Source organism: Triturus cristatus, chromosome 1_1 (assembly GCF_964204655.1).
Source record: "Triturus cristatus chromosome 1_1, aTriCri1.1, whole genome shotgun sequence".
In the NCBI taxonomy this organism is placed as follows: Eukaryota; Metazoa; Chordata; class Amphibia; order Caudata; family Salamandridae; genus Triturus; species Triturus cristatus.
The window spans coordinates 820,161,225-820,185,081 of NC_140579.1; the positions used below are offsets into that span (position 1 = coordinate 820,161,225).

Sequence of the window (23,857 nt, forward strand, 5' to 3'; positions counted from 1 at the left end):
GACCCTTCTGAGCGAAGTAATGGCTACAAGGAAAGCAGTTTTCCATGTTAAAAATTGAAGCTCACATTTATGTAGAGGGTCAAATGGAGGCCCCATTAGTCTCGAGAGAACGATGTTTAGGTTCCACACAGGTGAGGGTGGCACTCTGGGGGGAATTATTCTCCGAAGGCCTTCCATGAAGGCTTTTATGGCAGGTACTCTGAAGAGTGATCGATTCTGTCTATTTTGTAGATACGCTGCTATGGCAGCAAGGTGTAGTCTAATAGACGTGTAGGCTAGGTTGCATCTTTGTAGGTTTAGTAAGTAGCCTATGATGTGTTTGATAGACACATCTAAGGGATTGACATTGTTGTGACAATAGGTCACGAAACGTTTCCACTTGGCTGCGTAGCAAGCTCTAGTGGTAGGTCGTCTAGCTTCTTTAATGACGTTCATACAGTCAGGGGGAAGATTAAGGTAACCACATTCTAGGATTTCAGGAGCCAGATCGCAAGGTTGAGCTGAGCTGGGTCCGGGTGGCTGATCTCTCCATGGTTCTGGGTTAAGAGGCGTGGAGAGAGGTGTAACATTTGGTGCGGAACTACGGAGAGTTCCAGCAATGTGGTGTACCACGGTTGTCTGGCCCAAGTCGGAGCAACTAGGATGAGAGTTCGGGAATGTTGCTGCAGTTTGCGCACCACTAATGGAATGAGTGGGAGAGGCGGAAAAGCGTACGCAAATCTGCCTGACCAGTTCATCCATATCGCATTGCCTTTGGACAATGGGTGTGGATATCTGGCGGTGAAGCTTGGGCATTTGGCGTGTGTGTGTGGCAAAGAGGTCTATGTGTGGTTGGCTCCACATTTGAAAGAATGGTTGAAGAATTTGTGGATGAAGTTCCCACTCGTGGATCTGTTGTGTTTGATGGCTCAACAGATCTGCAATGGTGTTTCGGACTCCTTGGACATGTTGGGCTACGAGAATTTTTTTTGGGAGTTATGGCCCACCTCCATATGCTCTGTGCTAGCTGAGAGAGCAGCAGAGAGAGTGTGTGCTGCCCTCTTTTTGGATGTAGTACAAGGCTGTCATGTCTGCGGACTAAGACAGCCTTGCCCGAGACATGTGTTTGAAAGGCTTTTAGGGCTAGGAATATGGCCAGTAACTCCAGATGGTTGATGTGGAGTAACTTTAGTTGTGTCCACCAGCCCTGCATGGTGTGATGTAGTAGGTGAGCTCCCCAGCCAGAGAGCGATGCGTCCGCAGTTAGAACTATTTGAGGAACCGGCTCTAGGAACGGTCGCCCTTTGGAAAGGTTTTTGGTGGTCCACCACTGCAGAGAGCGATGGGCACGACAGTCTACCAACACCAGATCTGATAATTGACCCAGAGCCTGGTTCCATTGGCGTGCTAAGCACTCTTGGAGCGGACGCATCTGGAGTCTTGCATGAGGTACTATGAATATGCAAGAGGCCATCATCCCTATAAGTTGCATAAACACTCGGGCTGGAAGAGTGTTGTGGTTGAAATTTGGCGTGAAGAGCCTGTATGCTTGCTATCCTGGCAGGACTGGGGTAGGCTAGCGCTCTTGAGGTGTCTATGGTGACACCGAGGTATTGTTGTACGTGGGACGGATGCAGATGGGACTTGGCATAGTTTACTGTAAAGCCCAGGTCGTGAATGTGAGAAGTTGGCCTGATATGTAGTGCTCACTATTCTAGTGATCACTGTGTATCATTCCAAACGACCCTTATTGATGATTGGTTGTAAGTCAACCTTATAGACCAGCTATCCTAGTAGCGTGGACAAGAGCAGTCTTCAGGCTAAACTCTAGAGGGCGTGTTAAGCCAGCTGTTTACCATCACATATACCCCTTGAACGCCAAGTGAAAGGACACCACACAAGTTGTTATGAAAATAAAGGATATTTATTTATAACAAGACTACCCTGGCTCTTTATGAGTCAGGGAGCTAAGCACAATACAAAACTCTTAGGAAAATACTTCTGGTTGCACAATTTACACAAATGCCCGAAGGGCACGAAACCATTTACACTGCAAGTGGAATGGGAGAGGTTAGAAAGTTTAAAGTTACTGATTCCGGAGGAATCCGATCAGTGGAACTAAACGAAAAAGGAACTGGACACTTGTAGCGTGAACCTACGATGGAGCACCGAGATGCTAGAGTTACCTAGCCCAGAGGCTGCGGCTGCGTGGGGATCAGCAAGATGTCGGGAGTCCTCGTTGTAGTCTCAGGAGCCTGAAAGAAGAAGTTGCTGGCAGGCGACCAGTGTCGATGTTCAGCGAGATCCAAGCCTGGATCGGTGATGAAGGAAACCTGAAAGCAGAGGGGACTCAGTTCTCAACCGCTAGCCAGCGATCGTGTGGGTACCAGGAAGGTACCGGATGAAGTCACCTCGACCAGGTGAGTGGATGACGTCGGACTCGGCTGTTCCTCGGACCAGGAGGCGCGGCGGCGACCAGGATGGAGGGCGAGCTGTCTCACGAAGGTGTCTGCTGTCTATGATGCTGGGCCCAGGAGTGGGGCAGCAGGTCTTGGCAGTGGCAAACCCACGCGGTGGAGTCAAGATGGCGTCTGGAGTGGACCAGGAGGGTCCGAGGTACTCCTCTGTTGAAGGGGAGCAAGAGCCAGTCTGGAGCAACCAGACCAGTGATTAAAGACTGTCGTGGTGCGTCGTGAAGAGGGCCACAAGCCGGTCGGCGAGTGGTCAGACAACGCGGTGAGCAGCAAGGAGCAGAAGGGCCCCCACGCAGATCTCGTGGATGCTGGGGAGGCAGACTTCGGTGCTGGAGCCGCTCAGGGTTAGGGCTTCTCAAACCCTAGGTGCACTCACTCGAGGGTCCCTCGGTGGGCGTGCTAGATAAGCGTCGTGCAGGTTCTGAAGATGGCCGGTCCCGCAGGTCGCGTCCCACCTACGAATCTCAGCTGGGCTGACGATGTAGGTAGAGGTCAGAGATGGCAGGGAACCCGGGTCTCGTCGAGCTGGGCAGTCTTGATCCGTGGGAGAGACGTACAGCAAACCGCAAGCGCTTAGGTGGTGCCTGCTGGTGCAGGGTGGCTACTCCTTAGCCACAAGGGAGAGTCTTCAGAAATAGTCAAGAGTTCCTTTCGTGGAAAGTAGTTCAAGATTCAGAATTATCCCATTTGGGAAGGGGACTCGCTCCTACCTTTATTCTAGGAAAAGGGGCTGGCCCGTGACTAGGTCCTACCTATGGGTGGGGCCAGGAGGGGGGTTGTTACACCCCTATCCTTTGTCCGGCTTCGCCCCAGCTCAGGGGCAGGGTTGCCCCCGAAACTGGTTTGAGCCGGGCTATGCACAGTGAGCACCGGGGTGCCACTTGCAATCACCTTCCTTTCAGCCCTGCCTACCTGGGATACACAAACCCTGTCTGGGATGGTGCTAACACCGCCCTCGACAGGAAACCCTTTGTCCAAGCTCCCCTCGCTGGAAGGTCTCCCAGCAGCAGGAGGTCAGACTTGTGTCTGGTGGCAGCATCCATTTTGTGATGCTGAGGCTTGAGTCAACTTTAACCGGGGTTCAAGGTTACTTCCATGTCGTGCCCCTCTAAAAGGGGGGAATGCTAACCCCGTCGCCAGAATTGGCGAGGGGTTCGTATTCCAATTCGTATGTCACCTTACTAGACATGTGTGGGTGATGCGATGCCAGAGTTAGCAAGTAACCGCGAGGATTATAATGCATTTTAAGGTAGTTGGCACGCGTCACCATGGAACGGCTATTAGGACTTGGTTCCGCAAGCCGTCGACGGGCTCAGCTCGCGCCAGAGCACCATCCCACATGATTCCCCGCACTCTGCCTTCAGGATTGATAAGGCCTGCCATAGGAGTGACTGATAGGAATCCATGTGTCCATTTTAGGGTTAGGTATAGGAATACTACACATACAGCAACGGGTGATTACACCACCTTGCCCCAGCTGTCGTGCAGCCAGTTGTGTCAGATTTGGGCGGCCATCCAGGGGTGGCATAATACATGCTGCAGCCCCTGGTAGGCCCTGGGTACACCGATGCCCTGGATACCTGTGGTATGCTGATATAGGGACTGATAAGGCGGCCCAGTTCCAATTAGTGGATGCACCTAATGTACATGTGTGTTAATTTCGAGAGAGAACAGCTAGGCTGTGGGTCTGATTGGCAGGCCCACAGCCAGGGAAAGTCGTAAACCAATGAAGCAAAAAGCAAAAAATCTGGGTGATCATAGGATTGCAGACCCTACTCTCCTACAGTGAAGTAGTTGGATAGTGGCGTGAGTGTGTTGTACACACTGGTTGTATGAGCTGGCTTTTATGAGCCAGTCGTCTAGGTATGGGAAGACATGGATGTGTTGTCTTCTCAGGTGTGCTGCCACTACCGCTAGGCACTTGGTAAACACTTGTGGTGCTGTGGTGAGTCCGAATGGGAGTACTTTGAATTGGTAGTGCTGACCGTCCACTACGAATCTGAGAAACTTCCTGTGAGCTTTGTGAACGGGAATGTGGAAATAGGCGTCCTTGAGGTCTATGGTGGCAAGGAAGTGGTTCTGGGAGAGCATAGGAAGTACCTGCTGGACTGTGACCATGTGAAAGTGGTCTGAGTGTATGTATTGGTTTAGGGGTCTGAGGTCCAGAATGGGTCTTCGAGAGACGTCCTTTTTTGGTATGAGAAAATATAGGGAGTAAACTCCCTTGTTTTGTTGGTGGGTAGGAACTGCTTCTATTGCACTTTTTTGTAGGAGGGAGATTACCTCCTGCTTTAAAAGTGACAAATGTTCCTGCGACATTGGGCGCTGTTTGGGTGGAATGGTTGGGGGGGGGGGGGGGGGGGGGGTTGTAGATGTTGGTTCTAGACAGTAGCCTGATTGAATTATCTGTTGCACCCATTTGTCTGAGGTGATGGTAGCCCAGACAGGAAGGAAATTGTGAAGTCTGCCCCCGACTGGAGTGGAATAGTCTGGGGGGAGTGGAGGGAAGTCACTGGATGGGGGTGTAGGCAGAGCGGGAGGTGTTAGTTTTGCCTCTGCCTTTGTTGTTGTTACCCCTGTAACCGCTTCTTTGGTAACCCCTAGTGAAGGTGGATTGGGTAGGGGCCTTGTAGAAGTGGAGGAGCTGTCAGAGGAGTAGCCTCTGGTGGTGCTTCTAAAGGAGGAACGGCGAAAGGAGCGCCTGGGAGCTTGCGACTGCAAGGCTCCCATAGATTTTGTCGTGTGTGTCCTTTTTCATTTTTTCGAGGGCTACGTCGACATTAATGCCAAACAGGTGTTTTTCATCAAAGGGGTGGTTGAGGATGGAACTCAACCTCAGGTTTGAACCCTGAAATGTTTAGCCAGGCATGCCTATGCAGAAGGCATTTATTGCCCTGGAGGCGGTGTCAGCTGCATCAAGGGCACGACGGATGGAGGTATTAGTGATGGTTTTGCCCTCCTGAATTAATTTGTTGGCCCCATTTTTGCATTTGTCAGGGAGGTGTTGCATTATGGACTCCAGCTCGTCATAATGTGCCCCGTCATATCTGGCTAGGAGCGCTTGGGTGTTAGCAATGCGCCATATGTTGGCCGCTTGGGACGCTGTGCGCTTGCCAGAGGCGTCCAGGAGTTTAGACTCCTTATCTGGTGGTGGAGCCTCACCTGATGCCTGGGAATTGGCACGTTTCCTGGCATTGGAGACTACCAGGGAGTCTAGTGGTGCGGGGCCTCTAATGTAGGTGGGATCTGCTGGGGCAGCCTTATATTTTTTCTCAATGCGAGGGTTGATGACCCTGGCCCTAACCAGGTCTTTAAAAACCTCTGGTGCGTGCTTAATAACCCCTTTAAGCATGGGCAGAATTGAGGACCTCTGTGCAGTGTCAAATGTGTCTAAGAGGAAATCCTCCTCCACGGGGTCTGTGTGGATATCAACCCCGTGGTAGTGGGCAGCCCTATGGAGTAGTTGGTTAAAGCCCATTGTGTCCCGGGGGGGGGGGGGGGGGGGAGAGGAGGGTCTGGAGGGGTAAAGTTCGTCCTGCGGGAGGTCTGGGATGTTGTAGTCGGCCCATGGGTCTGGGGAGCCCGTAGGAGTAGGGTCCCCTATTGGTTGGTAGTTCGCTCCGTCCCCTGTGTCGTAGCTAATGTTATCCTAGTCTGGAGATGGTGTGGGAGAATGATGGGGTAGAGGAGGAGGAGGAGGATGTGAAGGAATCCTCAAAGGGGAGGTGGCAAAGTCTCTCCTTTTTGGTGGTGGAGCTGGTGCAGGCTTGTCCAGTGGTCTTTTTCTGGTGCTAAGAGTCAAATGCCCAGTCTTTGGATCAGTTACAAGGGTTTTTTGGTAAGGATCGGGTCGAAACAGTTGATCTGCAGGGGGCAGATCCTTCGGTGCCGATGGTGTCGGAGCCGTGGGTTTTTTAGGCGTCAATTCGGCACGGTTTCTTTGTTTGGAACCGTGGGGTTTAGAATTGTCTTTTGTCTTCCTCGGTGGGGTTTGGCTTCAAGGCGTGGGAGTCGAGGCTCTTCGGTTTCTTGCTCTGCTTCGAGGATGCGATCGGTGCCAGTCTTCGGCGCCGAGTGCTTCAGTGTCGAGCTCGACGCGGATGAGGAAAGGGGAGTCATCTTTTTCGGTGCCGGTGTCGATGAGTTTTTCGGCACCAAGGGTAGGGTGGCTCGGGCCCTGTACTCACACCCCTCTGTGCCGGAGTGATGTCCTAGACGTCGGAGTCGTCAGCATCGGAGGCGCTGACGAGGCCTTCTTCGGTGTGCTGTTCCGGTACATAGACTCCTTCTTCGAAGATGTCATCTGGGATCGAAGTCAACGAGTGAGCCATAGATCTCCTTGCTCGTCGGTCCCGAATAGTCTTCTTCGATCGGAAGGAGGCACAAGCTGGACAGTCCCTTGCCTCGTGTTCTGGAGAGAGGCAGAGGATGCACACCTCATGTAGATCGATGTGGGGAAACTTCGACCCACATCGAGGACACTTTAGATGGCGTCCTTTCAATCAGCCAGGACAGGAGGCCCAGGTAGGCCCGAAGGCCTTCGTCGACGGCCAGAATCGAAGACTTCGATCGTTTAGTCGCGTCGAGTGTGGAGAACGCGATCAAAACAATACCGAACGGGGAAGGATTGCGCGCCGAACGGGAAAACTGGAACGGTTCCGAACTGGAGCGCGAACACCACATCCGAGCCCGATGGCGGAAAAAAAAACAATCTGAGGATGGAGCCGAAGCCCATGCGCAATGTCATCCAAAGGAGGAGCCACATACCTCGTGACTTCCAAAGACTTTCCAAGAGAAAAACAACTGCAACATTCGGGCCCAACACCAGATGGCCATCTATGCACAGTGTGTAATCTGCAGCTCATATGCCTCGAACATAATGTTTTGAGTACAGCCTGGCCCACATTAGCTTGCTGTTTTGTTTGCACATCTACACAATAGTGCTTTGTGAATGTGTGCGGTGTAGACCATGCAAGTGCTTTGCAGATGTCATGTAAGGGAATGTTGCCTAAAAATGACATTGAAGCCCATATCTTTTGGGTACAGTGGGCTTTAGAGGGAACTGACAATGTTAGTTTTGCTTTGTGATCGCAAATCTGTATGCATTTGACAATCCACCTTGCTATCCCAGATTTTGATATGGGGTTGCCTTTATGTGGTGGTGAGAAGGATACGAAAAGTTCTTTTGCCTTGCGAAAAGGTTTTGTTCTTTCAAAGTAATAAAGCAGTGCTCGGTTGACATCTAGAGTGTGGAGAGCTCTTACTGCAACTGTTTGAGGTTGCGAGAAGAACACTGGCAACTCTACAGACTGATTGAGGTGGAAGGGAGATATAACTTTAGGGAGGAATTTAGGATTAGTTCGTAGAACAACCTTAATATGATGGGAAGTCACTGGGTAGGGGTGGAGGCAGAGCGGGTGTTGTTGGTCTTGCCTCTACCTTTGGTATTGTTGCCTCTGTAGCCTCCTCTCTGGTAACCTCTGGTGAATGTAGACTGGGTGGGAGTCTTATAAGAGGTAGAGGGGTAGTCAGAGGAGTAGCCTCTGGAGGTGCCCTTGTAAGAGGGACGACAAAAAGAACATCTGGGAGTTTGCAATTGCAAGGCTCCCATTGATTTAGCTGTGTCCTTCATCTTTTCAAGGGATGAATCAAAATCAGCGCCAAATAAGTGTTCCTGATTGAATGGTTGGTTTAAGATGGAACTTTGTACTTCAGGTTTGAAACCTGAAATGCGTAGCCAGGCATGTCTACGCAGGAGAACACTTGTGTTGACAGCTGGAGGCGATATCTGCCACGTCCAGCGTGCAACGAATGGAGGTGTTGGTGATGAGTTTCCCCTCTTGTATAGGGTGATTAGCTTTGCCCTTATATTTGTCCGGGAGGTGTTGCAATAGGGTTTCAAGTTGGTCGTAATGTGCCCTATCGTACCTAGCTAACAGTGCTTGAGTGTTGGCGATACGCCATATGTTAACTGCTTGTAAAGTGGTTCTTTTGCCAGAGGCGTCTAAGAGTTTGGACTCTTTATCGGGGGGTGGAGCATCCCCTGATGTTGGTCCTCTTTCTAGCATTGGAGACTACAAGGGAGTCTAGTGGTACGGGGCCCTTCATGTACGCTGGGTCTGCTGGGGCAGCCTTGTATTTATTCTCGATCCTGGGGTTAATAACCCTAGCCCTGACTATCTTTAAATACCTCAGGTGCATGCTTGGTAACTCCTTTGAGCATGGGAAGAATAGTAGTAGACCTTTGTGGGTTATCAAAGGTGTCCATAAGGAAATCCTCTTCCACAGGGTCAGTATGCAAGTCAACCCTGTGGTATTGGGCAGCTCTGAGTAGAAACTGATGAAAACCCATTGTGTCCTCCGGAGGGGAAGGCCTGGACGGGTAGATGTCATCCTGTGGAACATTAGGGACATCTGGCGTACTATAATCGTCCCAGGGGTCAGGGGAATAAGGTGGATCCTCTAGTGGCTCATCATCCGCACCCCTTCCTGTGTCAGAGGCGTCATCATCATCCATTGGTGTAGGAGAATGGTGGTGGGGGAGGAGGTGGAGGTAGAGGAGGAGTGTGGAACCGGGTGTTTTTTCGGATCCGAGGCATTTTTCGGTTCCGAAGGGTATGAACCCGAAGCTTTAGGTATCGGCTTTTTGCTCAGCTCAGAGTGTTTTTTCTGAGTCGATGGGGCGGTGATTGTAAATTTCGGTGCAGAGTGCTTGGAAGTGAAGGCAGCGATCGGCACGGAGGAGGAAGGCGGTTTCTTTATCGGTGCCGGTGTCCGCTAGGTACCGATGGTAGACTGACTCAAGCCCGAGTCGCCTGAAGGCTTAGTAGGCTTCTTTGCCGGGCCCGAACATGGGAAGCAGTCACTCGGTGTGCACCTGGGCGTGAAGGTGTGACCGAAGCCTTTTTCCATTGTGTAGGGAGGGAGTCAGGGTCGACGTCTTACGAACCGCTGCCCAGGAGTGATGTCCTCGACAGAGTCATCGGCTTCGGAGGCGTTGACGGGGCCTTCTTCGATGCGCTCCTGTTCAGGTACATCGACGCCCTGCTGGAAGATGTCATCGGGAATGGGCGCCGACAAGCAAGTCATTGTTCTCCTGGCTCGACGATCTCGAATGGTCTTCGAGCGGAAAGATGCACAAGCTGCAGTCTCTGGCCTCGTGCTTTGTAGACAAGCAGAGGTTGCACACCTCATGCAGATCGGTGTGGGGAAATTTCGACCCACATTGAGGACATTTCTTGAATGGCGTCCTTTCCATGAGCCAGATACCAAGGCAGGCCCGAAGGCCTTCGTCGACGACCGGAATTGAGGACTTTGATGTTGAAGAAATGTGCGACGACTAGGGATCGCGATCGAAAACAATACCTGAGAAGGGTGATGGATTGCGCGTCGAGAGTGGAATCGGTGACAGTTCCGAACTGGAGCACGAGAAACACATCTGAGCCCGATGGCGGAAAAAAGCAATCTGAAGATGGAGCCGATGCCCATGCGCACCATCATCCAAAGGAGTCACCTATCTTGTGACTTCGAAAGACAAAAACAAGTGCAAACATCCGGGCCCATCACCAAATGGCGATCTATGTGTGATCTGCAGCTCATATGCCCCGAACAGTGCAGATCTCAAAATTATGGGAAAATAGAATGGTTTAAGGCTAGCTATGCTATGACCCTCTCCTAGAAACGAAAATATCCCTTTGATGTGAAACAAAGGAATGGATGAGAGCTCTTACCTCTAATGCCTGGCGGAGAAAGGTTCGCTTCTCTGATTTGGCCCACTCAATGCACTCTAAACACAACTCGACCTTCAAAAAAACAAAAGAATGCACCAGTCAGAAAGGGACAGACAACTTAGTATAGTTGCAATTGCTCCGATCAACGCAAGGCCACCTCGACTGTAACATGGCTCAGGTGCTTCCACTGAGCTGAAAACGGTCAATGGCCGGATTTTGCTCTCATTTTCAAATCCTTTTCTTCAACATAAACGTAAACCTTTGAATGATGCTCTTGTAACATTTATACACGAGTATGCTGTAGCCAGCAGGGATTTCCTTCGAAGAATATTCATTCTTGCTTCTAACAGATATCCAATATTCTCTAGGAGTCAGATCAGTGAAACATTTACAGGCAGCTTGCACATTTGCCTCACCTCTCCACCACCTGTGGATCAAAGTATCCAGCAGAGGGAGTTGTGATATTTATCGAGAAAATGGCACATAAAAAGGCAGCTGCTAAGCCAGTTCTCTCATCTACTGTTACTGGAATGTGGTGGGGAATAAGAATTTCAATCCTCGGTAAATGTATGCTCACTGCAGGGTGCACATAGAACTGGAAGGGAGCACGCACAACGGCAAAACCATGGTTATGTCCATGAGCCTAAGAATGATAACTTATGACCAACTGCTCCTGCCCCAGACATACCTGATGAACTGCAGGATGCAGATGAAATGTATTATCATCATGGAGCTGATCTGTGCACCCTGAGATATTCAGAGATTCCAAAAATTATTCTGCTGTGCCATCAGTTCCTAAAAAGGCCCTACATAAATGCAGCATCCAGTGAGGAAAGGAATATGCTACTTACCAGTATACATCTGTTCTTGGCATGTAGAGCTGCAGATCTACACACTTTTGCATAGATCGCCATCTGGTGCTGGGCCCGGATGTTTGCAGTTTGTTTTTCCTCTTGGAAAGTCTTTGGGAGTCACGAGGTCGGTGACTCCTCCCTTGGTTCGTATTGCGCATGGGCTTCGGCTCCATCCTCAGATTGTTTTTTGCCAGCAGGGAAAGATGGAGCGTAGTAGTAGTGAAGAAACCCATGTGTGTTGTATCTAAATAAGATAGACTGGAACAGATACAGGTAGCCGGGGAGGCGGGTGGGTGTGTGTAGATCTGCAGCTCTACATGCCAAGAACAGATGCATACTGGTAAGTAGCATATTCCGTTCGAGGCATAGGAGCTGCACATTACACACTTTTGCATAGACTATATAGCAGTTCCCAACCCTAGCGGCGACCACCGGTATCTGTTGCAGTAGTTTGAAAAAGTGTTTTTAGTACAGCCTGGCCCACACTAGCTTGTTGCTTGGTTTGCACATCTACACAGTAATGTTTAGTGAAAGTGTGCGGTGTTGACCATGTAGCTGCTTTGCAGATATCTAATGGGATGTTCCCTAGAAAAGCCATAGAAGCCCCTATCTTTCGTGTAGAGTGGGCTTTAGGGGGAACAGATAGCGTGCGTTTTGCCTTGTGGTAGCAAATCTGTATGCATTTTACAATCCACCTAGCTATCCCTGATTTAGAGCTGGGGTTGCCTTTATGTGGTGGAGAGAAAGAGACAAACAGTTGTTTTTTCTTTCTGAAAGGTTGTGTTCTCTGGATATAGTAAAGTAAGGCCCTTTTAACATCCAGTGTGTGTAGAGCCCTTTCTGCAACAGTTTGAGGTTGCGAGAAAAAAAACGGTAATTCTACCGATTGGTTTAGATGAAAGGGGGAAATGACTTTGGGTAGGAATTTTGGGTTAGTACGGAGGACAACCTTGTTCGGGTGCATTTGGAGAAAAGGTTCTTGTATGGTAAGTGCTTGTATTTCACTGACCCTTCTAAGGGAAGTGATGGCTACAAGGAAAGCTGTTTTCCATGTGAGAAATTGCAGTTCACATTTATGCAAAGGTTCGAAAGGCGGTCCCATTAGCCTTGTGAGAACTATATTTAAGTTCCACACAGGTGAGGGTGGTACTCTGGGGGGAATTATTCGTTTGAGGCCTTCCATGAAGGCTTTAATGGCAGGCACTCTGAAAAGTGATAGGTGCTGTCTGTTTTGTAGGTAAGCGGCAATTGCTGCGAGGTGTAGCCGAATGGATGTATATGCTAGGTTACACCTTTGTAGATGGAGTAAGTAGCATATGATGTGCTGTATAGATAGGTCTAGAGGGTTGATTGTGTTGTCATGGCAATAAACAACAAATCTTTTCCACTTTGCCGCGTAGCAGGCTCTAGTAGTAGGGCGCCTAGCTTCTCTGATGACGTTGATACAGTCAGGGGGAAGGTTAAGGTATCCGAATTCTAGGATCTCAGGAGCCATATCGCAAGGTTGAGCTGAGCTGGGTCCAGGTGTCTGATCTCTCCATGGTTCTGGGTTAGGAGGCATGGTGAGAGGTGTAACTTTTGGTGTGGCACTACCGAGAGTTCCAGCAGCGTGCTGTACCACGGTTGTCTGGCCCATGTTGGCGCTACTAGAATCAGTGTGAGGGAGTGCTGTTGTAGCTTTCGCACCACTAATGGAATTAGTGGGAGAGGTGGAAAGGCGTACGCAAATTTGCCTGACCAGTTCATCCACATCGCATTGCCTTTGGACAATGGGTGTGGGTATCTAGCGGCGAAGCTTGGACATTTTTTGTTTTCGTGGGTGGCGAAGAGGTCTATGTGTGGATGCCCCCACGTCTGAAAGAACGGGTGAAGAACCTGTGGGTGAAGTTCCCACTCGTGGATCTGCTGCGTGTGTCTGCTGAGCAGATCTGCCATGGGATTTTAGACTCCTGGTACATGCTGGGCCAGGATAAAGATTGTGTGGAATTGCCCATCTCCATATGCTCTGTGCTAGTTGAGAGCTGTGGAGAGTGTGTGCCGCCTTGTTTTTGAATGTAGTACATGGCCGTCATGTTGTCTGTGAGAATAAGGACTGCCTTGCCTAAAATGTGAGTGTGAAAGGATTTTAGGGCTAGAAAGATTGCCAGTAACTCCAGATGGTTGATGTGGACTAACTTGTGTTGCGGCGTCCATGTGCCCTGCACTGTGAGGTGTAATAGATGAGCTCCCCAGCCGGAGAGCGATGCGTCTGTTAGGATTATTTGTGGAACCGGGTCCAGGAATGGTCGACCTCTGGAAAGATTTGTGGTGTTCCACCACTGCAGAGAGCGATGGGTGCGACCGTCTACCAACACCAGATCTGTCAGTTGCCCCTGGGCCTGGTTCCACTGGCGCACTAAGCACTCTTGGAGTGGATGCATCTGGAGTCTTGCATGAGGCACTATGAAAATGCAAGAGGCCATCATCCCTATCAGTTGCATAAACACTCTTGCTGGGAGAGAGTGTTGAGGTATGAATCTTTGACACAAAGCCTGAATGCTTGCAATGCTGGCAGGATTGGGGTAGGCTATGGCTTTTGAGGTGTCTATGGTGGCACCGAGGTATTGCTTTGTGTGGGATGGTATTAACTGGGATTTTTGGTTGTTCACCGTGAAACCTAGCTGGTTAAGTAGTTGGATTGTAGTAGCGGTGTGATGTACACATTGATTGTAGGACGTGGCTTTTATTAGCCAGTCGTCCAAATATGGGAAGACGTGAATGTGCTGTCTGAGGTGTGCCGCCACTACCGCTAAGCACTTGGCGAATACCCTTGGTGCTATTGTGACCCGAATGGGAGAACCTTGAACTGGTAGTGTTGCCCGTCCACTACAAATCTGAGGTACTTTCTGTGGGCATGATGTACCGGAATGTGAAAGTATGCGTCTTTCAAGTCCAGTGTGGTGAGAAAGTCGTTCTGGGAGAGGAGCGGAAGTACCTTCTGAAGTGTTCCCATGTTAAAATGGTCCGAATGTATGTATGTGTTTAGAGGCCGGAGATCTAAGATAGGTCGTAGAGTCTCGTCTCTTTTTGGTATCAGAAAATATAGTGAGTAGACCCCTAAATTTTGCTGATTGGCGGGGACTTGTTCTATTGCCTCTTTTTGTAGGAGGGAGATTACCTCCTGTTTTAGTAACGTGGAATGTTCTTGTGACATTGGGCGTTGCCTGGGTGGAATGTTGGGGGGGGGGGGGGGGGGTAGATGTCAATTCTAGGCAGTACCCTGAGCGAATAATTTGGGTCACCCATCTGTCTGATGTGATGGACTCCCAGACGTGAAGGAAATTTTGTAGTCTGCCCCCGACCAGTGTGGGATGGTCTGGAGGGAGCAGGGGGAAGTCATTGGGTAGGCGGTGTGGCAGGGCGGGCGGTATTTGTTTTGCCTCTGCCTTTATTGCCTCTTTGATAACCCCTTGTGAAGGTGGATTGAGCAGGGGATTTGTAGGACGTGGACGCGCTATCTGAGGAGTAGCCTCTGCCCGTGCCCCAAAAGGAAGAGCGGCTGTAGGAGAGTAGGGTCTGCTATCCTATGGTCACCCCAAATTTTTGCTTTTTGCTTCACTGGTTTTTGACATATTGAGGCTGTGGGCCTGCTAATCAGACCCCCAGCCTGCTGTTCTCTCTAACTAAATTGACACTATGCACCCTAGGTGCATAACCAATTGGGATTGGATCACCCTGTGAGCCCCTGTACCAGTGTACACTAGGTACCCAGGGCATTGGTGTATCTAAGGCCTACCAGGGGCTGAAGCATGTATTGTGCCACCCCTGGCGTGGCCTAACAATTTGACACAACTGGCTGATCACTCAGCTGGGGTAAGTTGGTGTAACCACCTCTTACTTAGGTGTAGTATACCTATACCTAACCTTAAATGGGACACCTGGTAACCTATAAGTCACTCCTATGGCAGGCCTTGACAATCCTGAAGGCAGAGTGCTTGGTTCCATGTGAGATGGTGCTCTGGCATGAGCTGAGCCTGTCTGCAGTGGTCGGAACAACTTCCTTCTACCGTTTCCAGATATCGCCATACCATATACTCTTAAGTGCATTATGAACCTCGCGGTTAAATGCTAACTTTGGTTTGGCTTTATCAAAACATGTCGAGTAAGGTGTCATACGAATTGGAATACTAACCCCTCGCCAATTCTGGCGACGGGGTTAGCATTCCACCCTTCTAGAGGGAAACGACATGTACAGTACCTGAAACCCGGGTAAAATCAGACATAGCCTCAGCTCCACAAAATGGATGCTGCCACCACAGACACAAGTCTGCCCTCCTGCAGCTGGGAGTCCTTCCAGCTTGGGAGACGTGGACAAAGGGTTTCCTGCCAGGGGAGGTGCGAGCACCACCCCAGACAGGCTTTTGTGTATTGGTCAGGTAGGGCCTGAAAGGAAACAGACATGCCTGAGTCTCACAAGGAGCCTAGGTGCATATGCCAGTTCAAACCGGTCCTGGGGCACTCCAGCCCCGGACCTGGGGAGAGCTGGACAAAGGATTGGGGGTGTAACCCCCCCCCCCCTTCCTGCTCCCACCCTTAGGGAGGGACCTAGCAGGTAGTCCGGCCCCTAGAATCCGCTTAAAGGTAGGAGCTGTGTCCTAAGACTTCAGACATCCTGGAATCAACTTGAAACTAAGAAGAAGACGGGAACTTCGACGCTCTGCTGCACAGAGGACAGAAGGAAATCTCCCCTATGGTCAGGGAGTGACCATCTTGCTAACGCAAGCACCAACCAGCTACTCGACGTCTGCTTTGCCGCCGCCTCCTGCCGGAGCCCGAGCCCAGAGCCCGACAAGACCTGGACCTCCAGACCTCTCACCGCCCGATCCACAGTCCCTGCAAAGAAGGAACCCGTGGAGGCACCGAGACACGTGGAGCCAGCCATCTTGAAAGACCCACGACAAGCTGCAAGCGCGACAACAGAGGCTCCCTCCAAGTTGTGCTTTGGGTCCTGAGAAGCCCAACATCCGAGCAGCATCTGCACCAAAGGTGAGCCCTCCAGCATCTCCACGATCTGCGTGGGGCCCCTCTGCATTTTGCACCTCTACGCGCCTGTCCAGTCCCTGGCCCGTTGGCTAGTGGCCATTTTGGCGACCTAACTTTAAATCAACGACGCTGGTCTGGTTGCTCCAGACTGGCCCCAGCTGCTCTCCAAAAGAGCAGCCCCTCTGACCTTGCTGGTCAGAACCATCAGCTTTCTTTACTTTCCACGACTCCTGCCTTTGCCAAGGCTTGTTTGCTTCTTTCGAGTCGCCGACACCGCCGACAGAGAGAGCCTGCGTGGGACAGCTCGTGACTCGACTCCTGCACGTCATCGACCTTCAGGGACCACATGGCTGCGGAGACAAGCTACACCTCATCACCTGTTTGCACCCGACATCGCCTGGTACCTACCTGGTGCCACGCCAGTCACTGGCTAGTGACTGAACACTGTCCCCTCTGCTTTCAGGTCTTCTACAACTCCGATCCACCCTTGGATCCAACGCAGCTCTTCTGGACCGACCGCCTGCAGCATCTTTGTCATCAGGCTCCATTGAATCGATAGAAGAAACCCGACGCACTTCGAGACCTATGCACCCGCTTCCTGTGGGTGAGGTAACGCTGGCACTCCGGTGCCCAAGTGTAGAGAAACATCTCTAGTGTCTGTTTTGAATCTTAAGTTCGTAGTCCATCCAGAAGACCCTTTCTGCAGTAACTTTTAAACTTTTACGCACCCATTGAAAACCTATGGGAGCACGCGTGTAACTTTCCTCACTGCACACGCGACCCGTGGACCTCCTGGTCACTAACTAAAGTTAGCTCCTTGTAGGCCCAGCGATTCTAGAGGCCCTAGGCCTTTTCCCTTTCCTGTTCGTGGTACTTATACCACTATTTTAGTATATGGTTTGAGTGGCCACCAGGGCCCATCCATATAAAGTGCAATTTCTGTATATTGTAATACTTTCTTGTTTAACGACTTGTGCTCCTGTGCTCATAAAGAGTCTAGGGGATACTTTGAGTAATAAATACATATATATTTTGAATATATATCTGTGTGGTGTCCTTTCATTGGTATAAAGGGGGGTTACATATGGTAAAACAGCCTGCTTAACACGCTTAAACGAGTTTAGCCTCAAAGACTGCTTAGCCTACGCTACCACTAGGGCAGCTAGTCCGAAAAGGTTGACTTACAACCACACCATAAGGGTTGCTTGGCATGGTACAAGGTGGTCACTAACTAGTGAACATCATATACCAGGCCCACTTCTCACAGCGGCGAAAGGAGCGCCTAGGAGGGTGTGACTGTAGGGCTCCCATAGATTTCGCCGTATCGGTGTCTTTCTTCATCCTCGAGGGCCTCATCTACCTTTGGACCGAATAGATGTTCTTGGTCAAATGGATGATTTAATATGGAGGCTTGTACCTCAGGTTTAAAGCCTGAAACTCTCAGCCAAGCATGGCGACGGAGGAGGACGCTAGTGTTAATGGCCCAGGAGGCTGTGTCTGCTGCGTCTAAGGCACAGCGTATAGAGGTGTTAGTTATGGTCTTACCCTCTTGAATTAATTCATTGGCCCTATTTCTGTATTTTTTGGGGAGATGGTGCATGATGGTTTCTAGTTCATCATATTGTGCTCTGTCGTATCTGGCCAATAGCGCTTGAGTGTTGGCAATACGCCATATATTGGCTGCCTGTGACGCAGTGCGCTTCCCTGACGCGTCCAGGAGCTTTGACTGTCAGGCGGTGGTGCTTCGCCTGACGCCTGGGAATTTGCACTCTGCCGTGCAGTGGATACCACTAGGGAATCCAGTGGCGCTGGCCCTTTGATGTAGGCAGGATCTGTGGGGGCAGCTTTATACTTTTTTTCTATGCGTGGGTTTAGGACCCTAGCCCTGACTGGGTCTTTAAAAACCTCTGGCACATGTTTTATTACCCCTTTGAGCATAGGTAGTATAGAAGTAGACCTATGTGCGGTATCAAAGGTGTCTAGGAGCAAATCTTCCTCTACTGGGTCAGTGTGCATCTCTACCCCGTGATAATTAGACAGAGCTCTGAGGCGGATGCTGGGAGCGAGATAGATTTTAGATATATTTTTAAAATTTTATTGTATTGCATCGTGATTTCCTGTGTATTTTTAGAAGGAACCTCACCTCATTGCTCCCTTGTAATTCCCCTCACCGCGCAGCCGAGTCAGGCGCTGCAGTGGGTGGAAGGAGAAGCGCCGTGACCCCCGGGCACCGCCCACTCACCTAGGCCACGCCCCCCTATCTGCTATATACAAGGATGTGCTGTTTCCGGAAGCGCAGCGGACGGGCGCAGCGGGCGCGCCGGCGGTGCGCCGAAGGCGCGCCAAAGGCAAGCCCGTCTGCGTCCGTCCGCGACCAACCGGGACCTGGGGCCACAATCCCTGGCCCCCACTTAACGCAGGTCAGGACGTATAGTTCAGCAGACATCCATAATATAGGGGCTATGGTGGCTGTTCACTGCGCACACATCTATTCACCAGCTGAACTTCCCCCCCATTGCCTTGGATGTAAACACTTTCTATAACACCACAGTATTAGCCACGACGCAGGAGTACCACATGTATTTGCTAAATTACAGGTCATTCCCGAGACATAGCACACAAATCACCCTACTACTAGAGGAGCGCAAGCCGGACGCCGTCTTTTTGACGGAAACATGGCTCACCCCCCAATCAGAGCCACACAATCTCAGCCTTACCCTCTGGCTTTCAAATCCACAGACTGGACCGGACAGAGGGGAGAGGAGGAGGTTTGGCTATTATACTGAAAGACCAGTACCAATGCCGCACTACAACTGAAACCATCCCCGAATGCGAGAGCTTAGCATTTAGTATTGACTTCACTGCTAATAGCTCTTTCTCTGGCACTCTAATATACCGTCCCCCAGAGCCGGCCAAAATGTTCCACAGATCTCTTCCAGACATCATAGCTAAACGAGCCATGTCTTTAGCTAACTATACAGTGCTAGGAGATCTTAATTTCCATTTCAATACTCCCACAGACCATACTGCTATGGAACTAACAGATGATCTGGCAGCCTTACAGTTAATCCAGCAGGTCACAGCCCCTACCCATGAAAAGGGCAATTTACTTGACCCGATCTTTAGCAACTGTACTGAGCTGATGGTGGGCCAACCCACTCCCCTTCCCTGGTCCGATCACTTCTTAGTCCCGCTGACCTGGTTCACTCGTAAATCCCCCCCGCCCGCCCCCCAAGTGAAAGCTAAGAGGAACTGGCCTAAACTTCCCATGGAGGCGTGGTGCAGCAACTTAGATTCCACCCGCCCATCCCTCTGCACAGACCCCAACTTGGCGAATAAGGATTATGAGGGTTGGATCACTAACTCATTGGAGACTATTCTCCCTTGTCGGAGATTTACATCAAAGAGGCTGCATAAATCAGCTCCCTGGTTCTCAGACACCTTAAGGGAGAAAAAACGCCTCTGTAGGAAACGAGAGAGCGTGGCGCCTAGATTTCCTACCCGAAAAAAGGCTTCAATATAGAGAGGCAATCAAGGCCTATAGAGATGGGGTAAGGACGGCCCAGGCTGCCTACTTCGCAGATAAAATTATGGAAGCTAAATCCAAACCCAAGGAAATCTTTCACTTGGTAAAAAAATACACTAGATTAAACACAGCCATACCCCTGCCAAAAACGCAAGATCAGTGCAACGAGCTAGCGGAATTCTTCCATAATAAAGTTTCCCAGATTTATTCTTCTTTTCCGACAGTAGCCTCAAATTCTGGAGGAGCTGAGCAAACACTCTCGAGTCACTCCACTCTCCCAGACCAGCCAACTCTTGAACATTTCCCACCTCTAGACCTCGACACCCTGAATAAACTGGCTTGGCAAGTCAAATCTGGCTCTCCACTTGACCCAGCTCCACCGGAGATCATATTGCGGGCAAGTCAAATCACTCTGCCCGTAATCTTGGACCTATTAAATTCTTCCATCTCATCTTGCATAGTGCCCACTGTATGGAAAAGAGCCATGGTACGGGCACTATTAAAAAAACCGAATCTTGACCCAGAAGATCACGCCAGTTATCGCCCAATCTCATTGCTCCCTTGGGCAAGTAAGATCTTGGAAAAACACATAAATACCCAGCTAATTCAGTTCCTTGAGAACAACCTGCTATTAGACACGACCCAGACAGGCTTTAGACCCAAGCACGGAACTGAAACTGCGCTGTTGGCAGTCACCGAAGAGTCACGGAGGATACTGGATCAAGGAGGATCAGTGGTAGTGATCCTCCTTGACCTAAGTGCAGCCTTCGACACGGTCAGTTATACCACCTTACTGAACCGTCTCCTCAACATCGGGGTAATAGGCAATGCACTGAGGTGGCTTGATTCTTTCCTGACTAACAGATCTTTCCAGATCTTTGACGGGGACACAGTGTCAGTCAGCAAATCACTGAGTTGTGGGGTTCCGCAGGGCTCCTCCTTGAGCCCTGCGTTGTTCAACATATACATGAGACCACTGGCTGGGGTCGTCGAACCGCACGGTATTAAGATCATATCATACGCGTACGATACCCAGCTAGTGGTTTCATTGACGAAGGAGGGCAACAGGCAAACCCCACAAGGCCTGATGAAATGTCTAGAGGAGGTTAAAGGGTGGATGACAGCTTCCTCCTTAAAGCTCAACGGGGATAAAACTGAGCTTATGCTCCTGGGCCAGTGTCGCCAGTGCCATTTATCTCCTTATGGCCTTCCTGCCTGGGCACTCCCCCCTACTCCCAAAGAAAGTGTAAAGAGCCTGGGAATTTGGTTGGACAAAAGTCTTACATTTACCCCCCAGGCCACTAAGCTATCTGCTACATGCTTCGGCCTGCTCAGAACACTCAGGAAAGTTTTGCCCCTTTTACCAATGGAGGCCAAACAGGTGGCAGTACAAGGCCTGATACAGTCCCGGCTGGATTTTAATAACGCTCTCTACGTGGGAGCCCCTGAGATGACCCTACGGAAGCTACAGGTGGTGCAGAACTGCGCAGCCCGTACCCTGCTTAAGATCCCACGTACGCAGTCAGCCGGACCTGGACTAAAAAGTTTACACTGGCTGCCGGTGAAGCAGAGAGTGGCTTTTAAGGCATTGTGTATTTCACATCGAGCCTTCTGGAAAACAGGTCCAGCAATAAATGACAACCTAGTCACCCGCTACCACCCAAGCAGAAATCTTCGCTCCACGGAGGCTTTCTTGGCCGTGGTGCCGAAAGTTAAGAGAGCGAGAACTGGAGGCAGGATGTTCACCCTGAACACCTCAAAACTGTGGAACTCACTTCCTCTACAACTCCGGTCCAACCCTAACTTGCTCTCCTTTCGCAAACAATTGAAGACCCTTCTGTTTGCCAGGTCCAACGAGTCCTAAACTTCTGCTGCACCGCCCAGCCCTGTCTACATACCTAGCGCTTGGACGCCCGTGGGGCAGCAATCGCGCTATACAAATCGATATACAATACAATACAATACAATACAATGTGCCGCCCTCTTTAGTAGGTGGTGAAAACCTAATGAGTCTTCTGGTGGAGATGGCCTGGATGGATAAAGGTCATCTTGTGGGACATCTGGAATGTGTGGATTATAATCGTCCCATGGGTCTGGGGATCCTGTAGGGGTGGGGTCTTGTGGCACATCTGCTGGATCGTAGTATGAGTCCCCCTGATCATCATGGTCTGGAGACGGTCGGAGAGCGATGAGGCAGGGGTGGAGAGGGTGGAGGGGGCGGAGATGGAGGGTGGAGGAGGTGGGGAAGGCACTCTGAAAGGGGAGGTAGCACAGTCTTTCATCTTTGAAGGTGGAGGCGGAGCTGGTTTCTCCAAATGTCTTTTTAGAAGAAAGTGCCAAATGTCCAGTTTTTGGATCCTTGGTAAGTGTCTTTTGTAAAGCATTTGGTGTAAACAGTTCTTGAGACAATGGCGGTTCGGTCGGCGCCGAAGGTTTCGGGGCCGATGGCTTTTTAGGCTTGTCCGTGCCGTGCTTTTTTGGAACCTCCGATTTTTTGGTCGGCGCCGAGGCAGGCTTCGGCGCGGGAGTGTCGGTGCCGAGGGCCTTATGATGTTTGGTCGGTACCGAGAGGCTGGGTTTCGACACCGAGGGCTTTGGTGCGGAGCTCGGTGTCGAGGTAGAGGCCGATCTCTTTTTCGGTGCCGAAGTGTGTTTATCGGCACCGCTGGCAGGCTGGTTCGAGCCAGAGCCGCCGGAAGGCTTATTAGGCTTCTTCACCGGGCCCGAAGGTGGGGTGTTCGAAGCAGTGTCTTTGGTCTTGCCTAGGCCCGGAGGCGAAGGCGTGACCGAAGCCTTTTTGGGTGTCGGCGCAGGTGTGGGAGGGGGTATTTTACTCACATCCGAGTCGTCGGCTTCGGAAGCCCTGACGAGGTCCTCTTCGGTGTACTGCTGTCCCGGAGCTTCAACGTCGTCCCCGAAGATGTGTGCTGTCCCGGAGCTTCAACGTCGTCCCCGAAGATGTCGACTGGAACGGAAGTCGAGGAGTGCGCCATGTTTCGTCTGGTCCTTCGATCTCGAATAGTCGTTTTGGATCTGAAAGACTTGCAGGCGGGACAGTCTCGAGCCTCGTGTTCAGGAGAGAGACAGGTTGCACACCTCATGAAGATCGGTGTGGGGGAATTTGGACCCACATCGAGGGAACTTCTTGAATGGAGTTCTTTCCATCAGCCGGGACCGGAGCTTGGATAGGCCCGAAGGCCGCCGTCGACAACTGGAATCAAAGGTGTGCCGAAGAGAAGGTGATTGAGGAGATCAGGATCTGAATACCGCGAAGAGCGAGGATTCCGCTTCGATCGTCGAACTGGAAATGTTCAGAACCGGAGTGCGAAGTATTACATCCGAGCCCAATGGGGGAAAAAAAACAATCTGAGGATGGAGCCGAAGCCCATGCGCAATACGAACCAAGGGAGGAGTCACCAACCTCGTGACTTCCAAAGACATTCCAAGAGGAAAAACAAACTGCAAACATCTGGGCCCAACACCAGATGGCGATCTATGCAAAAGTGTGTAATCTGCAGCTCATATGCCTCGAACAGCTAAGTTATTGCCTCTTGGAGAATTTAGCAGGCATACATATTTTGTGGCACTATCTGACTGGCTATTAGCGATAAGTGGGCCAAAAAAGCACCAAGATCAACAGTTAAGTCAAGGTGGTGCTATAGCTGTAAATTAAAATTGCACAAAAAAAACCACAGAAATTCTAAGTTATGGTTAGGAGCGCAATCTATTCATAACAAAAACAAACATGAACACCAACGCTAATTACTTCAACACGATTTGACAGATGCAATTATAGACGTTGAAAATAATATTAAAGATGAGATTGCATATACTACCGTTAACACTGCAAAACACATTAATGTGAATGTAGTATTGGTTTAAGTATGTATTGTAATTTAATTGTAATTTTAAATGTTAATACCTAACGAAATGTTGTATTTGGTGCTGCTAGTAATGGTTTGCAATGTCTGTTGTGAGCTATGGATTTGCTATCAACCATTACTTGCAAATTTCAGTGATTATTCAGATATAATTTGCAACTATGGCTCCAATTTCATTGATTTTAAGTTAACTTCAAAGTTTTTTTTGGATCATATAACACATGCATTCAAACTGCCAAGGGTGGCCACGTAACCTTAGAAAATGTGCAACGGAAGTTGATGGGAGCAGGAGTAGCTTGTGGCAAATTCGTGCACCAAATCCACTGCAAAGGCCCAACCTCAAAGCACATAGCCTAAGGCAGTAAGCAGCAAGGGTTGGCCGTAGGGACTG

The 23,857-nt window shown here is 50.3% G+C and overlaps 1 protein-coding gene across 4 annotated transcripts in view; it reads right to left on the reverse strand.

Annotated features, from left to right (window-relative positions):
• The window catches only part of LOC146871121 (26S proteasome non-ATPase regulatory subunit 11), a 922,247-nt gene that overhangs the window by 737,614 nt on the left and 160,776 nt on the right, over positions 1-23,857 (reverse strand). For all 4 annotated transcript variants that reach the window (XR_014980477.1, XM_085650288.1, XM_085650291.1 and 1 more), the window contains exon 4: positions 10,184-10,255. Coding sequence is in view for 3 of the 4 variants with exons in the window: in XM_085650288.1 (XP_085506414.1) it covers positions 10,184-10,255 (72 nt within the window). In the remaining variant the exon portion in view is untranslated. The remainder of the gene's footprint in view (positions 1-10,183; positions 10,256-23,857) is intronic.